Source organism: Daktulosphaira vitifoliae, unplaced genomic scaffold (assembly GCF_025091365.1).
Source record: "Daktulosphaira vitifoliae isolate Bord-2020 unplaced genomic scaffold, ASM2509136v1 Scaffold_1, whole genome shotgun sequence".
In the NCBI taxonomy this organism is placed as follows: domain Eukaryota; kingdom Metazoa; phylum Arthropoda; class Insecta; order Hemiptera; family Phylloxeridae; genus Daktulosphaira; species Daktulosphaira vitifoliae.
Window position 1 is genome coordinate 24,417,589 of NW_026099572.1, and position 20,231 is coordinate 24,437,819.

The following is a 20,231-nucleotide window of genomic DNA, read 5'->3' on the forward strand; positions in this document are numbered from 1 at the left end:
TGGAATATTGTATATAATTATTTAGAATAAGTAGCATAGAAAATATTTTTTGATAAAATTTAAGCTGTACAGTTTTGAACTATTGAATGTATGAAAGTATATACTTAGAAGATAAAATGAGCCCACAATTATTTTTTGTAAAATCAATAATATTTTTGTTGTTCTGCCGTCAAAAAACTTAATAAATATTTTAAAAATAAAACAATGTTAAGGTTAATTCGTTTTTTAAATTAAAACATTCAATGAATAATTGTATTATGATACATTAATACAAAGTAAAAATAAACATATTAATTTTTATTTAACCAATGTTGAATAAATATATTCCAATGTTTCTATTAATAGGTACACATGGTAGTTAAAAATTTCATATTAAAATTAAAGTACAATTTAGTTATGACTATAAAAAAATTTAACAACTGTAATCAGCTATATAACAAAAATCATTCAGGAGGTAGACAATAAATAAGTCTTTGTTTATAAATAATTTTTCATATATGTTCAGTTAATTTTTTGTTCTGCTTGTTTATAGCAAAAATCAAAATTGGCCATTTGAAAACAGTAATATAACATATTTATGGCTGTATATTTATCGCATTATATTGACCAAAGTATAAAAAGCCACTAGACAATAAATAGTTTCATATCATAACATCATTACATAATTTCAAGAGTAATTAATCTAAGAAACAGTGATATAAAAAATAAATATACAACTAGGCATAAAAAAGTTTAGTTTAAAAAAATATTGTTAAATTTAAATTTAATTGTATGAATTTCGCAAGTCAATATTCACAAGTAAAATTCATTATATTTTGTTTATTCATCTACCTTCATACAATTTAAAATCAAGTATAGAAATAAATTATGTATAAAATTTTCATTTTATAAAATTGTTTTTAAAAATATGGCAGGATTTGACCTGATAACTATTCATTGGGTATCTTAATATTATAGGTTATTAACAGTATTTTCATTTAAAATTGAAGTGTTTAATAAAATAATATATAATTAAAATTGTACATAAATTTGTATATATAAAGTAAAAATTATATATCAGAAAAAATTAGCCTTTTAAACAACAGACTAGGATGACAATTTTTAATGACAAAGAAATGATATTAGTTATTCAATATTTAAAATTATTGTACATCTGGATCTCATGCAAAATTTTATATAAAGTAAAAAATAATTTAAATATATATATGTATATTATGTACTACATACATATAATATATTTTTTAAGATTAGTTAAAACAAAATAATTAATATTTTATCAGCGTTTACATACTAAACCATTTCATTATTTTTATAAATTTAAAAAATTTTAATAAAATTATGACATATTTGTCATATTTTTATTTATGTATTTGTCCATAGCTCTAGAGTATAATACATTTTCTTTTTTTCACTGGTTCTGGAGGCTCCAGAGCTGCAAGAATAGCTTCATCAAAAACATTTTTTAATCCTTTCTGTTAAAAAAAAAATATCTTGATTACTTTCTAAAATAATTTTTTTAATTATTTAAAAATATATCAGGTAAACAAGTTTTTATTTTAATCATTTTTGTTATATTAAATAATAATATAAAAATTCTCATATACCATCAAAATTTGTTGTATTATTTCTATAAACTGCTTTTTAAAAATAGTAACAATAACAAAAAAGAATTGTCAAGCTATAACAATACTTTGTATTGAAAGTTATAAAAATAAACAAGTAAAAAATAATAATAGTAACAATATATTTTTAGGATAGTGGACTTTCATATAATACAAATAAATTATTTATTAAAATAAAGTATTAAATACAATTTTTGATAAAGCCTACATTAAAATGCAAAACACCACAGTTTGTTTTGTTGATTTTTCACTTAATTTTTTTTAATTGAAAAGTTTCTATTTTTAAAAAATATATTAGCAAAACATTTTTTATATTGTTATAAAAACATACAGACTATATCATTTTTTCCTTTAAACACTTCTTAAATAATGCGCTCAAGGCAGTTTATTATAGTTCTTCAATTATAAACAGTAAATACTGATTTTAGAAACCATATTATACTATATAGCAACATTTATTATACATTAATAGCATAGATCAATAATATAAAAATAATTTTATTCTGAGTATATAGAAATAATTTTCCAGTTAAGAATTTTATATGAAGTTACAGGATTTACCAATTTGAGGAGTTGGTACAAGTTTTAAAATGTGAATATTACTTAAGAGTTTATTTACAAATTAATCAAAAACACTTAATGTGTTTAAAATATTTCACTATTATTATTATGAATAAATATTTTTTATTATATTAATTTTGTAAAAAAATTATATTAAACAACAATAAATTGTTAAATACTAACTTGTGTTAATGCAGAACACTCAACATATTTTACAGCTTTAAGCTCTTTAGCTAGTTTTTCTCCTTGTTCAAAAGATATAGACTTTTGTTTATTTTTGGCTAACTTTTCTACAGTTGTTGCATCTTCTCTAAGATCAATTTGTGTACCAACAAGAAGGAATGGAGTTTTTTGACAGTGATGGGTTATCTCTGGCACCCACTACAAAAAAAAAAAAAATACTATAAATATAGACAATGGCTGAAATACACTTATATTAATAATTAAAAAGACTTTATATTCATAATCACTAATAAGGTTATAGTTAAATTTAATCAAAACAATTTGTGACAATAAAACTATAGTTGTACCAAATTAAAAATTGGAAAAAAATGTAAGAGATTAATATAAAATTTCTCATCTTGTCCTTTTTTAATTTATTATTTATTGAAAACCACGTGAACAAGAAAATAAGAAATGTTAAATCATATCACATTATTAATAAATTAGGGAGCAATCTCAAATATATGATTATGATGTTTATGAAAATCGACATGAATATTACACATAAATATATTAATTTTGTATAATAATATATAAATAAGTAATACTTAATTTAACTTTTATGGAAGATCATATCTTTGAATTCATATATCTTAAAATATAATTTTTCGAGATTTATCATATAATATAGTTATTAATATGCTTTTACTACCTAGAAATATTATACATACTATTGTATTGATAGTGAGATATTATTCTCTTCTGAATAAGCAAATAATTTTATATCAATTTTAAGGGTTCTAGTATTAATGTAATTAAGACTAGATTTTTGTTAACATAAAAAGAATCTAATTCTTAATCATATAATTATCTAAAAATACAATTTTACTTCCTCCGAGAATTCATTATCTCTATAAATAATAAATAATTGATAAAACATACCTTTTCTTTAACATTTTCAAAAGATGAAGGAGAAACGACTGAGAAACAAACAAGAAAAACATCTGTTTGTGGATAACTCAATGGTCTAAGGCGATCATAATCTTCTTGGCCTAAAAAGGAAAGCATTGTATATTTATAATCAAATTTATATACATATAAGCATTGAAATAAAAAAAGTATACCTGCTGTATCAAATAGACCTAATGTGTATGGTTCTCCTCCGATCATCACAGTAACAGCATAATTGTCAAAAACCTAAAAGAGTTTTTTATTATGTAACATCAAATATATATATATATATATAAAAAAATCGAAATAATATGTAAAATTTTATTGAAACAATGAGATAATACTAAAAAATTAGATAAACAAAAATTTTATAACTAATCTATTTGATACAATGAACTGTAAAAGTAAAAAAATATTTTTCATTTGGTTTGAATTCTAAATAAGAATTTAATTTAAATTATAAATTGAAACAAAATGTATATTCAATAAATTAATATATTCTTATAAATATGATTAAATCACTTACTGTTGGTACATATTCTGATGGAAATTTGTTTGTTGTATATGAAATAAGTAAACATGTTTTACCAACAGCTCCATCACCAACAACCACACACTTAATAGTTTGCATGTTGTAGTTGACTATTAACAAAAAATATACAATAAAAACTCTGAATGCAATAATCAAATAATACTTTATAAAAATCAGTTACAAACATTAAAGGTTTAACTATTACGATTAACATATTACACTATGAATATCAGAAAGAATTATTTATACCTGTAAATAGTTATCTACAAAGTTCAACTATGGCACTAGAATAGAAAACGTATACGCAAAGCAAGTAGACAATAAATAATACACTAATAAGATGTACACAACCAAGAAAAATGTATAATAGAAATATTTATGAGGAAAAATAATTTTATCAAACTAATTAACTACGTAAAAATTAATACATATGAAGAGCGGCAAGTCATTAAATTCACACAATCGCATTTACGGAGTAATGGTTCGGAATTACTACGACAGAATAACAAGAATTTCGGGAATCGGGCGTCAACACACACAAAATAGCTCGGGCCACGTTGCCGCACTGTGCTATCGTAAAGGTTATTCGCCGACAAAACAGTGGTACCACAAATCCAACAAATGGTACGTGTTGGAGATACTGTCCACAAATATTTTATCAAAATTGTTTTCATTAGCCAAAATCACCAATAAAAATAGTTCATGGTTAAAATATTATTATATTGATCTTAACATTCGATATATTTCACTTCAGTCTACTGTAATATATAACATAAATTCAACAATATTTATCAATTTATTTATTTTTATTTAAAAACAATTTTAAAATGGGATGTGATGGTGGTACTATACCTAAAAGGGATGAATTGGTTCGAACTAAAAAGAAGCCAGAGCAGGTAATGAATTCCTTCAAATTTGTTTTTAAACTTATTATAATATATGTATATATATAGTATATAAAAATACTTAGATAATTATTTTTACAAATGGTTAAATTTATCATAACAAGTACTAATAACCGAAGCCTCATTATAATATTTTTTTTGGAAAATAATTATTAAATATTTATAAATATTCATTATTTCAAACAATCACCATATATGTTTAATAATTTATTTTACAGAAGGATAAATCATCAGAACAGTTATTCCGTTGGCGCAATTGCCATCTAACTCAAGAAGCTCTTAGATCACCAATAGTTGCATGTGGAATGGGTCTTTTATATAATAAAGAATCTATATTACAACATTTATTGAATAAGACTCCACTTCCTGAATGCTCTATACATATAAAAAATCTCAAGGTATGTAATTTTTTGGCTAATATATCCATAAAAATTAACTAAAAAATGTTCTAATCATTATAATATTTATTTATTCAAATTTCAGGATATCAAAGAAATAAAATTTACTGCAAATCCTGCATTCAAAGGAAAAGCCCAAAGTGTTGGAGGATATACAGATAATAATGTCTCACCCTATATATGTCCTTTAATTGGTTTAGAGGTGAATGATCGTTCCAAATTTTGTTTTTTATGGAATTGTGGGTGTGTTATTTCAGAAAGAGGTTTAAAGTTAGGTGCTGATAATAAATGTGTAAACTGTACATCTGATTATGTAGACGATGATATTGTTATATTAAACCCAAGTGAAGATGATATTAACTTAATGAAACAAAGATTGGTTAAACGAAAGGAAAAATTAAAAAGTAAAAAAAATAAAAGTAAAGAGATTGTCATTAAAAAGGAGTCTAATGAATCTATTGATTTAAAAGATGTTAAGCCACAAATTATAAAACCCGATTCCATTAAAATAGAATTTAAAAATATTAACGTAAAATTAGAAAATAAAAGTGAAGAAACTAAAAGAAAATTGGAGCCCAGTTTTAAAAAAGAACAAAATAAGAGTAAGTTTAAATATAATTTTATTCACTGTATTATTTTTCCTAAGTAAAATTTAGATCTTTTTTTTAGCAAAAACTAACATAAATATCTATTAAAGTAATTAATAGCTTCTATATTATCTCCTACTAAATCTCTATGATAATCATACCTCTTAAAAACCAACAAATATTTGTTTAGTATTTTTATTATAAATGTATACCATATTTTAAAAACACTACACTCTTTAAATTTTAGTGATTAATTAGATAAAATTTGTTTACAGAAGCTTTATACTCTGCCAGTTCCAGTTCAACAAGTACAAATTCTTGTTGTCGTAAACTTGAAGATCCAGTTTACAAAAAAGCAAAATTATCTCATAGTATTGCTAAAGATGAATCAGCAACTAACGTGTTCAAATCTCTATTTACTAGTCATGAAGATGATAAAAAACAAACTAGGGCTCATTGGATAACATACAACCCATTTTATAACTAAATTTAAACATGTAAATTATATAGCATAATTGTTATTTTCAAAAAACCATTTTAATTGTATAATATTCATATATACATAAAATTTTAGTGTACAAAAATATCTATGTACTTATTTTCTAAAAAAATTAAATTATACTAAGCTTTGGTTTATATGGTTCATTTTAAATTTTCTGAAAATTCAGGGGCTAAATGAGGATAAATAGTTATGGTGTTTAAATTTTTTAGTTATATCAGAATAATAATTTCTTCACTAGCTTTTCAATTTCTCTTAAAATTGTTAGTTATATATCTTCATTAATCTGTTAAAAATATTTTTTATGTTCATTTCTTATACCTTATAAGGGTGACAATTCTTTTTCAAATAGTACTATCTATAACTAATTATTATACCTGGGTATTAAAATATAATATATTTTTAATTAATAACAGAAAATTTTAAAACATCCAAAAACATTTGTTCATATTTTTAAAAGTTTAATACAAAAACACTATTTAGAAGAAGGAGATTAAAGTTTAATACAAAACTTAAAATAAATTCATTGAAGTATAATTTATTTAATTAATAATATATAATTATATCAATATTTCAATCATATTTTAACATTGTAAAAAAAATGTAACATCTAGTATTCATTTATTATCTTTGGTAAACACACTACACATTAATAAATACATATAAAACTACATTATTGACCTCTGCGTTTGACAAACCTTACCATTAAAAAAGGTAGCCCAAATCCGGAACTAAAGAACACCGCTAAAAGTGCAGTAAACTTATACTTGCTGTACACATCAAAGGGCAAATTTCTGCCAGGGCCTTCATACGCATGACTATTTCGAGCAGCTGTTGCTGAAAAATGACGAACCATTTGTAATCCCTTTGATGCAATCATCTTTTTAAAAAATTATTTTGAAAATATGGTACAAGAAACTTTTTGAGAAGGAACAATAGATTCGCAGGGATAATGTATGGCTTTCTTCTAACCCTTTGCAAAAAAAGTTGTAAGATAACAGCTGAGAATTGAAACTGATTTATCAGTGGTACCAAGATCCCAAACATAAAATAAGCCCTTTAAAATTGTTTCCAATAGGTATGGATAGATATAAAATTAGAAATATTCTATTCTAATTATAGAATAGAGAAGAATTAATGAAACCATAGACAAAGTAATGTCACTATGATTATAAAGATTAACGCTATACTACAGAAAGTCAAACATCTTATTCTGTGGCTATACTAAGAATATTACCAGTGCCGTCGTGAAAGCACAGTTACATTTAGAGTTTTGCTTTTTGAGGGATATATAGAAAAACTAGATCTTCACCGTGTATTCATTTTCACTGCGATAATCTATCCTACTTAAAGAGGGGGTATAAGTGGGATAAATTATCTGTCACAGAAGCATAATTATTTTTTGCATTAAATATTACTATTGGGTTGTATCTTATTCCATAAATATTACTAATAAATTTATTAGTTAAATTAAGTATTGTTTTAATTTTGTAAACATTGATTTAAAATATTACATTTACACCTTTAATTCAAAAATTAAGCAAATAGCTTTGATCTGACATTTTTTTATAGGCGTAGGGTAGTCAAATTCTTTAGAGGAGTACTAACTAGCTAATAATCATTAACTAGCTTATTTGATAGATAATAATGTAATTAAGAAAATTACTTGTTAATAACAACTCTAGTACCAGGCTTCGGAAGTCATTCTTATTTTTATACATAGACAGGACGAAGAGTACTGTAGGAAAATAACTAGTGATAAAAATAGAAACACTTACAGTTTACCTCCAGTCATTAATTAAAATTGTTAATAAATTCTGGTCCAAAAGTTGTTATTGACCAGTCATTTTCTTAATTACATCTATTCATGTATCGTTGCAAATTGAAAAAATAAGATTAACACTCCTATTTTGCATATAATATTTAAATATTTTGGAAAAATTTACTGTATATTTTATATAATTTTTTTTTTCAAAAAAAATATTATTTTCATGTTTAGAACTTTTTATTTTTAAGTTTTTTTATCGTAAAAAAATTTGTTTTTTAAGTGTATAAAACTAGTTTTAAGCATAAAATGTTTCTTTATATACAAATATATGTTACAAGTTATATTATAATGTATTATATTTTAAACATAATATAAAATAACCATTATTTTATATTATTTAGCCATTTAACAAATTTACCAGGAGCTAATTTTATGATCTAAAATTTGAGCTATAGAGAACATTGACCTCTACATTTTGCTCAAAACTTACACAGTAAACAGTTTTTAAAATTTAATCACAAGTATCAATCAGTAAAAGTCAAAGTAGTGAAATACCCAGTTATCACAATTAAAGATAACTTTGTACACTATCACAATAAAATAGCTATTCATTATAACCAGGGATGATATTTATGAAACAAAGGAAATGTTACACATGTTGGATGTCAAATGTACTAATCTTCTTGAAACTCAATTTAAATACATTTTGAATTCAGAATAAATGAAGCTCATCATTCTAAATTATCGAAAGTTATCATATTATTGATAGAAAGTATTAATTAGCAATTGTTAGAAAAACTCTTCAAATAATGCAAAACATAATACTTCAACAAGTTATTAGTTTGTCAAAAGTTACAAAATTGACTTGAATCATCGACTCAAAAATAATTCATAGAAATATTCATAAATATTATACAATTTTTCAAACATATTGAACAATAAGATAAAACGTATATACATATACTTTTTACTATAAAATTATATTTATTTATATATGTATATATAAATGCTAATTTGCATTATTTATTACACATACATTTTCTTTATAATAGTGTTATAATAACTAATCTTTTATTTACATAATAATAAATAATTTAGGCAACTAGATGAAAGGATATAAATGTACAGTCAATATAAAAGCCTACTTATTTAACCAGTGGATGCCTGTACAAAAAATATGACAACAATCATCTAGAAAATTAACAATAATTTTAATATTATTAATTTTTTATATATTTACAAGAAAAAAAATGATGATAAAAAGAATTGAATTTATTTAAATATATATATTTATCAATAAAAAAAATTTCAACGAGAAACATGGAAAATATTTAATACTCAAATAAAATTGTTTCTTTACATTCTCAAAGATCTAAATCGTTCCTAAAAACCAAGATGACAAACAAGATTAAAAATCAGATAATTTAATGATTTAATGATCAACCTTATTCACCAAGGTCTAATTCTCCGACATTGATGCGTTCTGATGCAACCACATTGAAACCAAGAACCTTGTTATCTAAAGGCACCATTTTATTCCTCTTTTTATTTTTGCTCTGTAAAAATATTTATCAATTAAACATGAAAGTTGTGAATTATTTAAATATCTTTCTCTTATTACACTGATATCTATAATTTATAATTTCATAAAAATGGATCTTAAAAGTTATTAAAAAGTGAATTCAAGGCAACTGAATCTTATATATATTTTAAAAGGTCCAAGAATATAATAATATAAAAATTCAAATTAATTATTAACAGAAAAATTAATTTTAATATAACTATATAACTTATGATATTTTACAAGATAACAATTTAATAATATATGTTTATAACAATTACATTTTTTGTTTCTTATAAAAGTGAAAAGATTATGTTGAATTAAATCTTTATATATTAAATTAACGTATAAAACTATATTAAAATTCTATTGCAAATTTATAAAAGACTATAAACTTTTCAATTTATATCTAATAACATATTTTAAAAATGATTAAGGACTATTTTTTAGAATACTGAAATAAGACTACAGTTATCTAAAATAAAGAGATCAAAATAATATTTTTATATTATTATTATTTTAATGTTAAAACTTGAATTTTTTTCATTTAAAATTTGTGTTTAACCATAAATGGTGGAATTTAGAATAAAAATAACTCTATCATTCAACTAAAGCAGTTTAAAGAACGGTCAAATGATTAGCTTTACATAAACAATTTTTTAATTTTATACAATTTAATTTTTAACTATCATTTTTGAGAAGAATATATAAACATATTTTAAAGTATTGTTTAATGTTATGAATTGATATATGTTTAACAATATTTCATGGTTATTAGGATAACATATTTTTGGTATAAAATTTATGTTTTTATTTTGACAAAAAAGTTCATTTTTAATGTTGTAGTTATGAAAAAAAATGATTACAGTAAGAGTACTAAATAAAACATTTTAAATATTTGAGTACTTGTAAAAGCTGTGTAACTAAATATTCAGCATTAATGAAATAAAAAAGCCAAAATCTTAATTTTAAAATATTCTCTCCTTATTTAAGTAAAGACCATAATACAGGGTAATAAGTTTAAACCAATTACCCAGTCCAATCATAAACAACTTGATTATTAGATAAATAAATACAATATTGAAAAAAAAAACATTTTTTTTCTACTAGTTACATATATTTCTTGATTTATAAGCTTATAAATACTTTTTTGAATCGTACCTTATAACTAAAAGAGGTGTCAACTTTATTTTTAGATGGTATCATTTAATTAAACTTTTTAAACTTAATTAAACTAATTTAATTAAGAAAATAAAACCAGTATTTTGGAAGTTATTTTCATTTTTATACATAGGTGGGGCGAACAAACGACTAATAATAAAAATAGCAACACCCATTTTTCACCTTCATCATTAATTTAAATTATTAATAACTTCTGAAGTACTGGTTCAAAGGTTTTTATCGACCCCATTCATTTTCTTAATTAAATTAGTTTCTATTTTACAATTTAGTTAAATATGTTGCTATTTAAAAAAGTTAATTTGACACCCCTTTTAATTATAAGGTATGATTCAAAAAATATTTATTAGCTTATAAATTAAGATATATATTTAACTAATAAAAATAAAAAAATTTTTTTTCCAATATTATATTTATTTAGCAAGTAATCAAGTGATTAATGATTAACTGATCACCCCGTAAAGGCATTAGGTGGAAAGCTTAACCCCCATATTCAGAATTGTCTCTTCTAAAAATTAAGAAAAATCATGTGTAATTAGTAAAAAAGTATTTTTAAGGAGCAATATTTGGCCTCTTCAAAATTTTGTCCACCTAACAAATTCTTGCAAATACTTTTTTATAAAATATTTTTTCAGATAATTTAAAAAAAAAAGCTTTCATTAAAATGTTGTAATTATTGAATACCATTTAAATTTATATAATTAAACATTTTTTTTTATTACTTCATAAACATAATAATATTCCTCAGTGAATACAAACTAATAAAACAATTAATCAAATAGGAGCTACTTATGCTGAAAGACAACAAGAAAATATACACAGGTGTAATACATATACTATTAAAGGGCGTTATCTACCTGATTTTTTATATACACAAATAATATTTGTGATTCAATTATTCAAAAGCAGGGTATCTGTCAAATTTCCAATTTTTATTACAATTTATCAAAATTGTCCCTTTCATCGAATCCGTTAAAAATTCCATTACATGTATATAAAAAAAAATTGACATTTTTTTATGAGAGTAGTCTATACTATTGTTATCTCATATGTTATTTATTAAATTACAATACTTAATTTTCATACTTTAACTTGAAATTAGTAAAGAAAATATAAACAATTTATAAGATAAAAATATTTAAAGTACACATACCTTCATTTCAACAAAGTCTGACCCTTTTTGTTTGTTTTGAATTTTCAACCTTTTATCAAAAAATTGTTTAACAAATTCTCGTACTTCTTTATTATCTCCTAGATAACTCTGAATATATTCTTTAACTTCATACTCAGACTCAACATCTTTCAAGAATGTAACAAATGTAGGTACTAAAATAATTATAATTTAATTAAGAAAATATGATTTTATTTTTTATTTTTTTACTTACTATCAATAGTGTTTTTGTTAATAGCTGCAAGATGTTTACAACACCACTGACTAAATTCATCATTACAATTATTATTTTCACCACGATTTTCTAAAACTTTTTTCATTACATTATTCTGAGCAACTTGGCTAGGATTTTTTACCACATTATTTTTGGGATTATTTTTGTTGGTATTTGTAATTGAAGCCTTATTAGATTTGGGGGGATTTGGCTGTTTTTCAGTATCTAGTCAATTAAAAACTTAGCTAATGAATCCAATATTTTTAAATGAGTCACTAGGATCATAAAAACATGTAAAACATTACTTGTTTGATTAGTAGTTCCCCATACAGAGTTACTAGATGCAGACTGGGGCTGAGGAACATTTTTAGCTATTACTGTAGACCAGGATTGCATTTTAATATTAGCTCTAGCTTTTTCTTGTTTTGCTTGTTCAATTGCAGCTAGACACATCTCTCGTTCAGTTCTTTCCCGTTCTTTTTGCTTAATTAACTGCTCACGCTTCTGTTCTTCTGCTTGAATTTCTGCCATTGATTTTACTTGAACTTGTTTTTTTTGATCACTACCTGCCCATGGAGCAGAAGCTGTTTCAACACCATTATGAGCTACAGTTTGTGGGTCTTTTTTTTTCTTCTTTAAAAAAATAAATACACTAATAAGTAAATTATAATTATAAAATAATAATAATAATTACTTTTTGTGGTTCTGTAACAATAGGAACTGAAGAATTTGGTTTAGAAGAATCTTGTTTCTTCTTATGATCGTCATCTTTTTTTTTTTGATCTTGTTTTTTAAATTCTTCTTTACGCTTTTGTTCTTCTTTCTTTTTTTGTTCCTCTTTTTTTTTTAATTCCTCTTTCTTTTTTAACTCCGTCTTTCTAAAAATTTAAAAACAATCATTATGCATAAAATAATTATTTATTTATTTATAATTACAAGTTTCATTCTACTTGAAAACTTGTAAATAATTAAGATAAAAATGTATTTAAGGTAATTAAAAAATTTCTAACATTATTTTTAATTAAATAAGAATAATAATAAAAGGAATGGTATAAGCAAATCTGAAATGTGACTGTGCCTAATGTACAGTTACAAGTCAGTGCTAAGATAGTATGGCTCTATTTTTTTAACCAGGAAATTTTCAAATTTTCCAAAAATCAAATTTTATCTGAATTAAGCATGAAAATTGGATTGAAAAAAAAATATTAAACATTTAATAAGAAAATAATAAAAGACATAGATAATACATTTTTATTAATAGCCAAATATGTATAAAAAGTTTTGAATTACTTTTTTTTCTCTTCTTCAATTAGTCTTCTATCTTCTTCTTTCTTTTTTTCTTCTAACAGTCTTTTTTCTTTCTCCTCTTTAACTTTTTTTTCATGTTCACGTTTTTTTGAATTTTCTTCTTCAAGTTTTTTTCTTTCTAATTTTTTTTTTTCTGCATCTTCTCTCAATTTTTTTTCATGTTCTTTATGTTTTCTTATTTCCTCCTAAAATAAGTATGTATTATATTACAATGTTTTATTTATGAATAAACAATCAATTATAATAAAAAGAATTATTCCATTTTTTTAAAATAATGACTAAATTCTACATATACAACTCCTTACCTAAATTATAACATTAACAACAATATATTGAAAAATTACGGGAAAAAACAAACATTTTTGTTGAATTTTTAATGAAACATAACAATTATAACATTTAAAATTTTTTAAATAAATTTACTTTTCTTCTTTCTTCTTCTAGTTTTATTTTTTCTAATTCTTGTTTTCTTTTTATCTCTTTTTCCATCTTAGCTTTCTCTTCTTCCCGCTTTTTTAACTGTTCATTTTGTTTCCTAATTATTAATGAATTAGTACTCAGATAATAGGAGAATAAAAATAAATTTAATTACATGATTTCCTTTTTTCTAGCTTCTTCACTTCTTCTTGCTTCCTCTTTAATTGCCTCCTCCTACAAATTTTATGATATGGTTTCAATTTAATGGGCAATTCAAAATTACATTAAATGATTTACTAACAATTGCTTGATGATCAGCACCAATTATTTTAGTGTATTCTCCAGATCCCCATAAGACTCCTGGAGTTTGTTGAGATTGGTCGACTGAAGGCATTGATTGCCAACCACCTAATCCAATTGGGCCATTCATTTTTTGTTTATCAGAGAAATCCATTCCCCAAACACTTGTCTCAGTAACCTGAAAATTTAAAACAAACATTTTATAATAACAATGAAATATGTTTTATTACTATATGTCCATACTATGATCTGAAAATGTACAAACATAAATTATAACACATTTTTTATTATGTTCATACATTCACTCATTTAGACAAATCATTTAAAGACATTTATTCAGGGAGCAAAAAAAAAAAAAAGTCTTACTACTCAGTTTTTATTGTACAATAAGTAGCAGAAGTTACATTGTATTGTTATCTTTTAAAATAGTATATTTATATATATATATACTTTTTACTTATCATGTAATATTTATAGAATTAGTAACATTTTAAAGTATCCCCCGAGAGCTGTTTAGATTAAATAGACCAAGCTAAATTATAATTTTAAAGTTTTATTATTTATTTAAATTTTAAGTTATACCACAAAAACACAAATAGCATTTCTATGATAAGTAATCTTATTTCTACCAAACATTTAAACTATAACAACGTCAAATTAAACAATAAAGTAAAGTTTCAGGAGATAACAAAAAAGAAAAATTATAATTTTTACAATATTAAATCAGACAAGTAGTGTAGAAATCTTACATAAACCTAATGTTAAATATTAATAATCATAATTTACCTTCAATGGTTTATCTTGAGGTGCACCTAATTGTCTTAATAAATCGGATATAGGATTGTTTTCTGGTTGTGTAGTATTGGTCCGAATAGCGTTTGAAGTCGGATGATGATGTGGTACACTTACTGGTGATGATGTAGAGGATTTTAAACCTCCCATACTTTGAACTAATGAATGTAATGGATCCATTTGTTGATTGATAGGCTGGCTTGGAGGAATACCATGAGCATTATGTTTAGGATCTATTTGCTATGGTATTATATACTGTTTAATAAATCATAACTAATAACACAAGTAATTGATCTTATTTTCAACTTACATGATTAAAATGTTGTTGTTGCATTTGTGATAGCATCACCATCAAATTATTATTAGTAGGGGGGTTCATTGAATGTAAGGATGGCTGAGGTTGAGGAATAATAGGCGCTGCAAATATTGGAGGTATGGTGGAATTAACTTCAACATTTCTTATATGATGCATTATCATCTAATACAAAATTTAATTGTTTAAAATAGAAATCCATAAATATACAATTGAAAAAATAATGTTTAGACTACCTGTTGCTGTTCAATAGGTGATAAAGTATTCCATCTTTCAGACTGCGATAGCTGATGAACTGCACTCTGTATTGCAATTTCTCTTTGTCTAAAAAATTAAAAATTGTTCTTTACTTTTTAAAATTTACTTTTTTAAACTATAATTTTTATGATGAAGTACTCTATAATTAAAAATAGAACATATATTATTCACTAAAACAATCATTTTTTTAGGTTCTAAAAATCATCTTTAGCAATTGACTATCACTATAAATCACAACAATATAACAAAAATCTAGATTTATCTTACTTCAAGTATAATTGTCTATATTGATAATGTTGTTGCTGCTGTTGTTGTAGAACCAAGGACTCATTTATTGTGAATGGATTATGTGGGGGTGGAGGTTGTACTCCTATTCGAGCTGTCATTTTGACATCTTGTTCCTAAAAAATATATTGTTGTACAAAAATATATATATATATAAAAAAAGTTTAAAATTAATAAATAAGCATACAGTAAATGGAGTATCTGAAAATGGTAAATTTCCTTTGAGTCTTACAAGATCACCCAACGAATAAAAATTTTCATCACATGACCGCTTAACCATCAACATGTTATCATGAAAATACCCCAAACTATACCACTCAGTCATTTCTGATGTCAAAAAAGGTCCTGCAAATAAAAAATTAATATTGTATAAAATGGAAATTTTGTTAAATTAAAAAATTGTCCCAAACCTTGCACATCTCCTTGAGGATCTCTATAAAACCATTTATTACTTGATTGTGGTGCTAGAGCAGAGTGTGTAGAAGTACCAATTTTAAAATTATCACTAGTTAACCTAGACACCATAGATTCTGCTTCAGCATCCATAGTATCTAAACAATGATTAGCATTGGCATTTAAACCTAAAATATAATCATAACACACAAATAAAATATTAAATAAATATAATTTTTTTAAAACTAAAGTATACTTTTGGTAAAAAGTAATTAATATTAATAGAATAATTAAAACATAAAAATATATTTTTTTAATTAAGACTAAAATAAATTTAAAACAATTTTTATTTTATTTTAATATTTTATATTAAAATATATTTTGAGTTATATATATATATGGTACTTAGATAAAAAATAAAAATTGCATAAATTGTAAAATTTATCTGATGGAATAATAATAAAAAAAACTTATTCCATTATATAGAAAAATTAAATCTATAAGAGTAATCATGTTTGCTAAGATATCTCACTTAAGCACAGCAGAATTCTTAAAAATAATTAACATTTCAATTAAGTAAGACTTCAAATTATAAAATATTTTATTATTAATTTTACAATATTTTTCAGATATTAATTCTATGAGACAGTTAAATTGTATAAAGTAATTTTAAGTCTTACTTGTTGATCGATGTATCGAATTGATATTAGTATTTTCTAAACGATTATTAATTAATGACACATCTCTAATATTTTTTAGGTTCTCTAATTTATTTGGTTGACAATCAGAGATCAATGGTAAAGCTGGACTACTTTTGCTATGAACCACAGGAATATCTTGTTCAACATGTTGTGTTCTTATACATTCTTGATGATTTATGACAATTGGTTCATTTTTAATAATGGATTCTTTAGGAACCTGTGAACTAATATTAAGTTGATGCTGTTGTCTCATAGTTTTAAACCGTTCTGGGGAAGATACAACTTCTTCATTTTGTGAAGGTGAACTAGATACTGAAGTTGAGGTAACTTCTAATTATAAAAAAATTTTTATTTAATTAAATTATTAAATAAAAAATGACCAAACAACAAACCTTCAATTTCTTGACCATTCAATTGCTTATCAGAAGTAATTTCTGAACATTCAATATTTTCATTGTTAGAATCAATGTTTTCCTCATACTCATGATCCTTTAACATTAAAATTATTAAACAATTTATTTTTTCAAAACCTTCAATAAACTTACATTGTTTGACTGCTCTCTTTCGCTATAATGTTGATCTTCAAAATGATTGCTATCATGGAAAGCTCCAGACGAGTCAAAACTTCCTCCCTTTTCACCAGGATTGTCAACAGCCCTACCAAATTATTTTTTTAAATATTATTCATCTTCTTAGATGAAATTTGAAGTATAAATAAAGTACCAACCATTCTGGTAAAGTTTCTCCCCAATCAAGTTTCCGTCTATCACTAATATTAGTGTTATTTGACCATTTAGAATCTCCTCTATCCCACCCTTCATCTTCATCAAATTTAGATGATGGCCTCCCTGCAGGCCATTTGTCATTATTATAAGAATCTGTTCGAGTTCGACCCCAACGTCCATTAGATTCTTCAGACTGATTTTGGTGTAGGCCACCTCTATTTTTTCTCCACCAATTATTGGATTCGTCTCGTCCTCTCCAATCATTTGAGTATTCTCCATTACGATTTAAATTTCTCTCATTCTATTAACAATTTAAAGATAAAATTATAAAGGTTAAAATAAATTTTAATAAAATAAAATTACGGAGTTAAGGCGTTCAAAAGGTCTATGAGGACCTCTGTTCATTGGTGAACCTCCACCTTCAGGACCCTCTTCATATCCAGGCCGAGTAGTATTATAGTAATAACCACCACGTCCTCCTCGTCCTCTAGCACTAGCACTTCCACCCCGTACTTCAATAGCAGTACCTCTACCACCAGTAGTTCGTACAGATGCTCTAACTATAGTATCACTATTTATACCTCGATTCCATAGTCTCTAAAATTATTAATTAATTTAAGTATATAAATTAAAGCATAAAAATATATAACTTACAGTTTCTTCTTCAGACATTTGCTGTAAAGACAGTGGTGTTTGAGGTTTTTCACTATATACCATAGAGAGCTCTTTTAGAGATTCTGGAGGAAGATTACAGGATGAAATATCAAAAAGGGCTAACATTTCTTCCCTACCATAACGATGCTCTGCTAGTTGAGGCTTTGATATGCCTTGAGACATATTTCTTAACCTAAAAATATAAAACTTCTGTCATTATATAGTTTTTTTCACCAAATTAGGAATAAATAACAGTGTTTAAGAACATATTTTACATAAATCTTAGTTAAAAACAAAACATTCATATAATTATACCATCAAATTAAATTTTTCAAATAGAATAACAAGTTACATATTAGAAATATTGATTAATTTTTATAATAGAAAAATACAAGTTAAACATAATACATGTAAATGTAATATAATAAATTTAATGATTCTTATATTAAAAATCTCAATTCAAAAAGACATAATTTAAATATGAAAACTCAATAGAAATTAACAAATCTCTTAAAAATAATGAACAAGATTACATAATATTAAAATTTAAAAAAAATTTTAATTTCTTAAGTAAAAAAGTATCTTATCAGCTATAAATTTAATAGGATATGCATTTTAAATGAAAATAAAAAATAAACTATATTATTTTGGATTTAATAATTCCTTGACTTATTTATGTATTTTATGAATTAAAATTTTTGTACATTACCATTTTTTTCATAAATTTTATATTTAAAAACTAAAAAGTTACCAATAAAAACAAAATTGTATATGAAAAGATAGTTATTTTACATTTAATCTGAAATTTCTATGTTAGCAAAATAGATAAGGAAGGAATAATAATAATTACCAAATGAAATTGGTTAAATTAAAAAAACAATGTAATATATTAATTTATAATACTCAAAATTTTTTCAGAAGAGTTAAAAAAACACTGTTTGATTGCTTACCATTCTGGACCAAATTTAATAGAATCCGTCATGTCTTCAACTTATTTATGTAATTTATCAAACTCAATATGCTGCAATAAAAGAAAAATTATGATTAACAATAATAAAACATTATAAACCTGTTGATTATAAAAAATAATCTAATTAAATAAAAAAAATGTCTTAAAATTTTAATGATATACCTAAAATATTAAACGTCAAAATCAAACAAAATTTAGTAAAAAGCTAATTATTCAGTTGAATGTTTGCTTCATAATAAAATCGACGACAAAATTCACGAAAATCAACAAAAAAATTTAATTCTCAACAAATCTCACATTCAAAATAGTGACAACAAAGCAAACCTAACCTAACAATCGTTAGTCAATACAAGCACGAAGAACTTGTAGTGGAACGTTTGTAATTCAGCCGGAATCTTTTCAATAACGTTTAAGAGGTTTTTCTTAATTAATTAATAGGAAATTACAGGTGAAATAAAAGATAAAAATTTATTATGGATAACATGAATGTAAACAGTAGATAGCGATGGCGCAGCTTATAAGGTCTAGAGTAATCATTCAATTCCCAAGTTTCAGGTGTTTATTATTACGAATTGGTGGCTTTTGTGTTAACATAAATTTTTAAGGCGTACCTGAAATAATATAATCCAAAAACGGGATTAATGGCAACAATATGGCCGACGTAGGTGCACACGTTCTCATGTAAAAATAAAAAAACAAATTTATATTTATTCCGTGCCAGCGTATTAAAATATATATTACATATACATGTACACTCAGCAGTAGATATAGATATAGATAGATATTGGATATATACGTGTTTGCATAAATGTATATAAATATATCTATCTTATACAAAACACTAAAACGTGGGTGCGAGTGAGACCGAATGAACAAAAATGTAGAAGGGATATAATCATATGACTGGTATCCTCCAATCATCGCCCGATTCTATTGTTTACATTAAACAGCTGTTAGTATTTTAGTAAGGACGCTTTGTATAGATAACACGAATCACAATGAACG

At 24.0% G+C, this 20,231-nt stretch overlaps 3 protein-coding genes across 5 annotated transcripts; 1 reads left to right on the plus strand and 2 right to left on the minus strand.

The window, feature by feature from the left end:
- Positions 1-276: 276 nt before the first annotated feature.
- Positions 277-4,340, minus strand: LOC126894959 (cdc42 homolog). The gene is made up of 6 exons (XM_050666339.1): positions 4,078-4,340; positions 3,823-3,938; positions 3,470-3,542; positions 3,288-3,397; positions 2,367-2,564; positions 277-1,472 (listed from the first exon to the last, which is right to left on the minus strand). Exons 2-6 carry the CDS (start codon positions 3,925-3,927, stop codon positions 1,383-1,385), a joined length of 576 nt encoding a protein of 191 aa, XP_050522296.1. The 5' UTR covers positions 3,928-3,938; positions 4,078-4,340; the 3' UTR covers positions 277-1,382.
- Positions 4,341-4,511: 171 nt separating this feature from the next.
- Positions 4,512-7,048, plus strand: LOC126894957 (replication termination factor 2). Its single transcript, XM_050666335.1, has 4 exons — positions 4,512-4,724; positions 4,952-5,131; positions 5,217-5,733; positions 5,994-7,048. Exons 1-4 carry the CDS (start codon positions 4,656-4,658, stop codon positions 6,203-6,205), a joined length of 978 nt encoding a protein of 325 aa, XP_050522292.1. The 5' UTR covers positions 4,512-4,655; the 3' UTR covers positions 6,206-7,048.
- A 2,129-nt stretch (positions 7,049-9,177) lies between these two features.
- Positions 9,178-20,019, minus strand: LOC126894950 (GRB10-interacting GYF protein 2). Of its 3 annotated transcripts, none has more exons than XM_050666320.1 (24): positions 19,838-20,018; positions 19,207-19,277; positions 18,257-18,449; positions 17,966-18,199; positions 17,605-17,903; positions 17,423-17,534; positions 17,270-17,366; positions 16,857-17,207; positions 16,194-16,364; positions 15,971-16,128; positions 15,766-15,899; positions 15,477-15,564; positions 15,238-15,405; positions 14,922-15,167; positions 14,137-14,313; positions 14,011-14,069; positions 13,842-13,953; positions 13,401-13,603; positions 12,805-12,988; positions 12,416-12,743; positions 12,111-12,335; positions 11,879-12,051; positions 9,439-9,541; positions 9,178-9,368 (listed from the first exon to the last, which is right to left on the minus strand). In XM_050666320.1, the coding sequence occupies exons 2-24, from the start codon at positions 19,236-19,238 to the stop codon at positions 9,358-9,360; spliced, it is 3,858 nt and encodes a 1,285-aa protein (XP_050522277.1). In that variant the 5' UTR covers positions 19,239-19,277; positions 19,838-20,018; the 3' UTR covers positions 9,178-9,357. The 3 variants fall into 3 exon arrangements, with proteins under 3 accessions (XP_050522277.1, XP_050522278.1, XP_050522279.1); XM_050666321.1 differs by lacking the exon at positions 19,838-20,018 and adding an exon at positions 19,389-19,656; XM_050666322.1 differs by lacking the exon at positions 17,966-18,199 and having other exon boundaries at positions 19,838-20,019.
- Between the last annotated feature and the right edge of the window lie 212 nt (positions 20,020-20,231).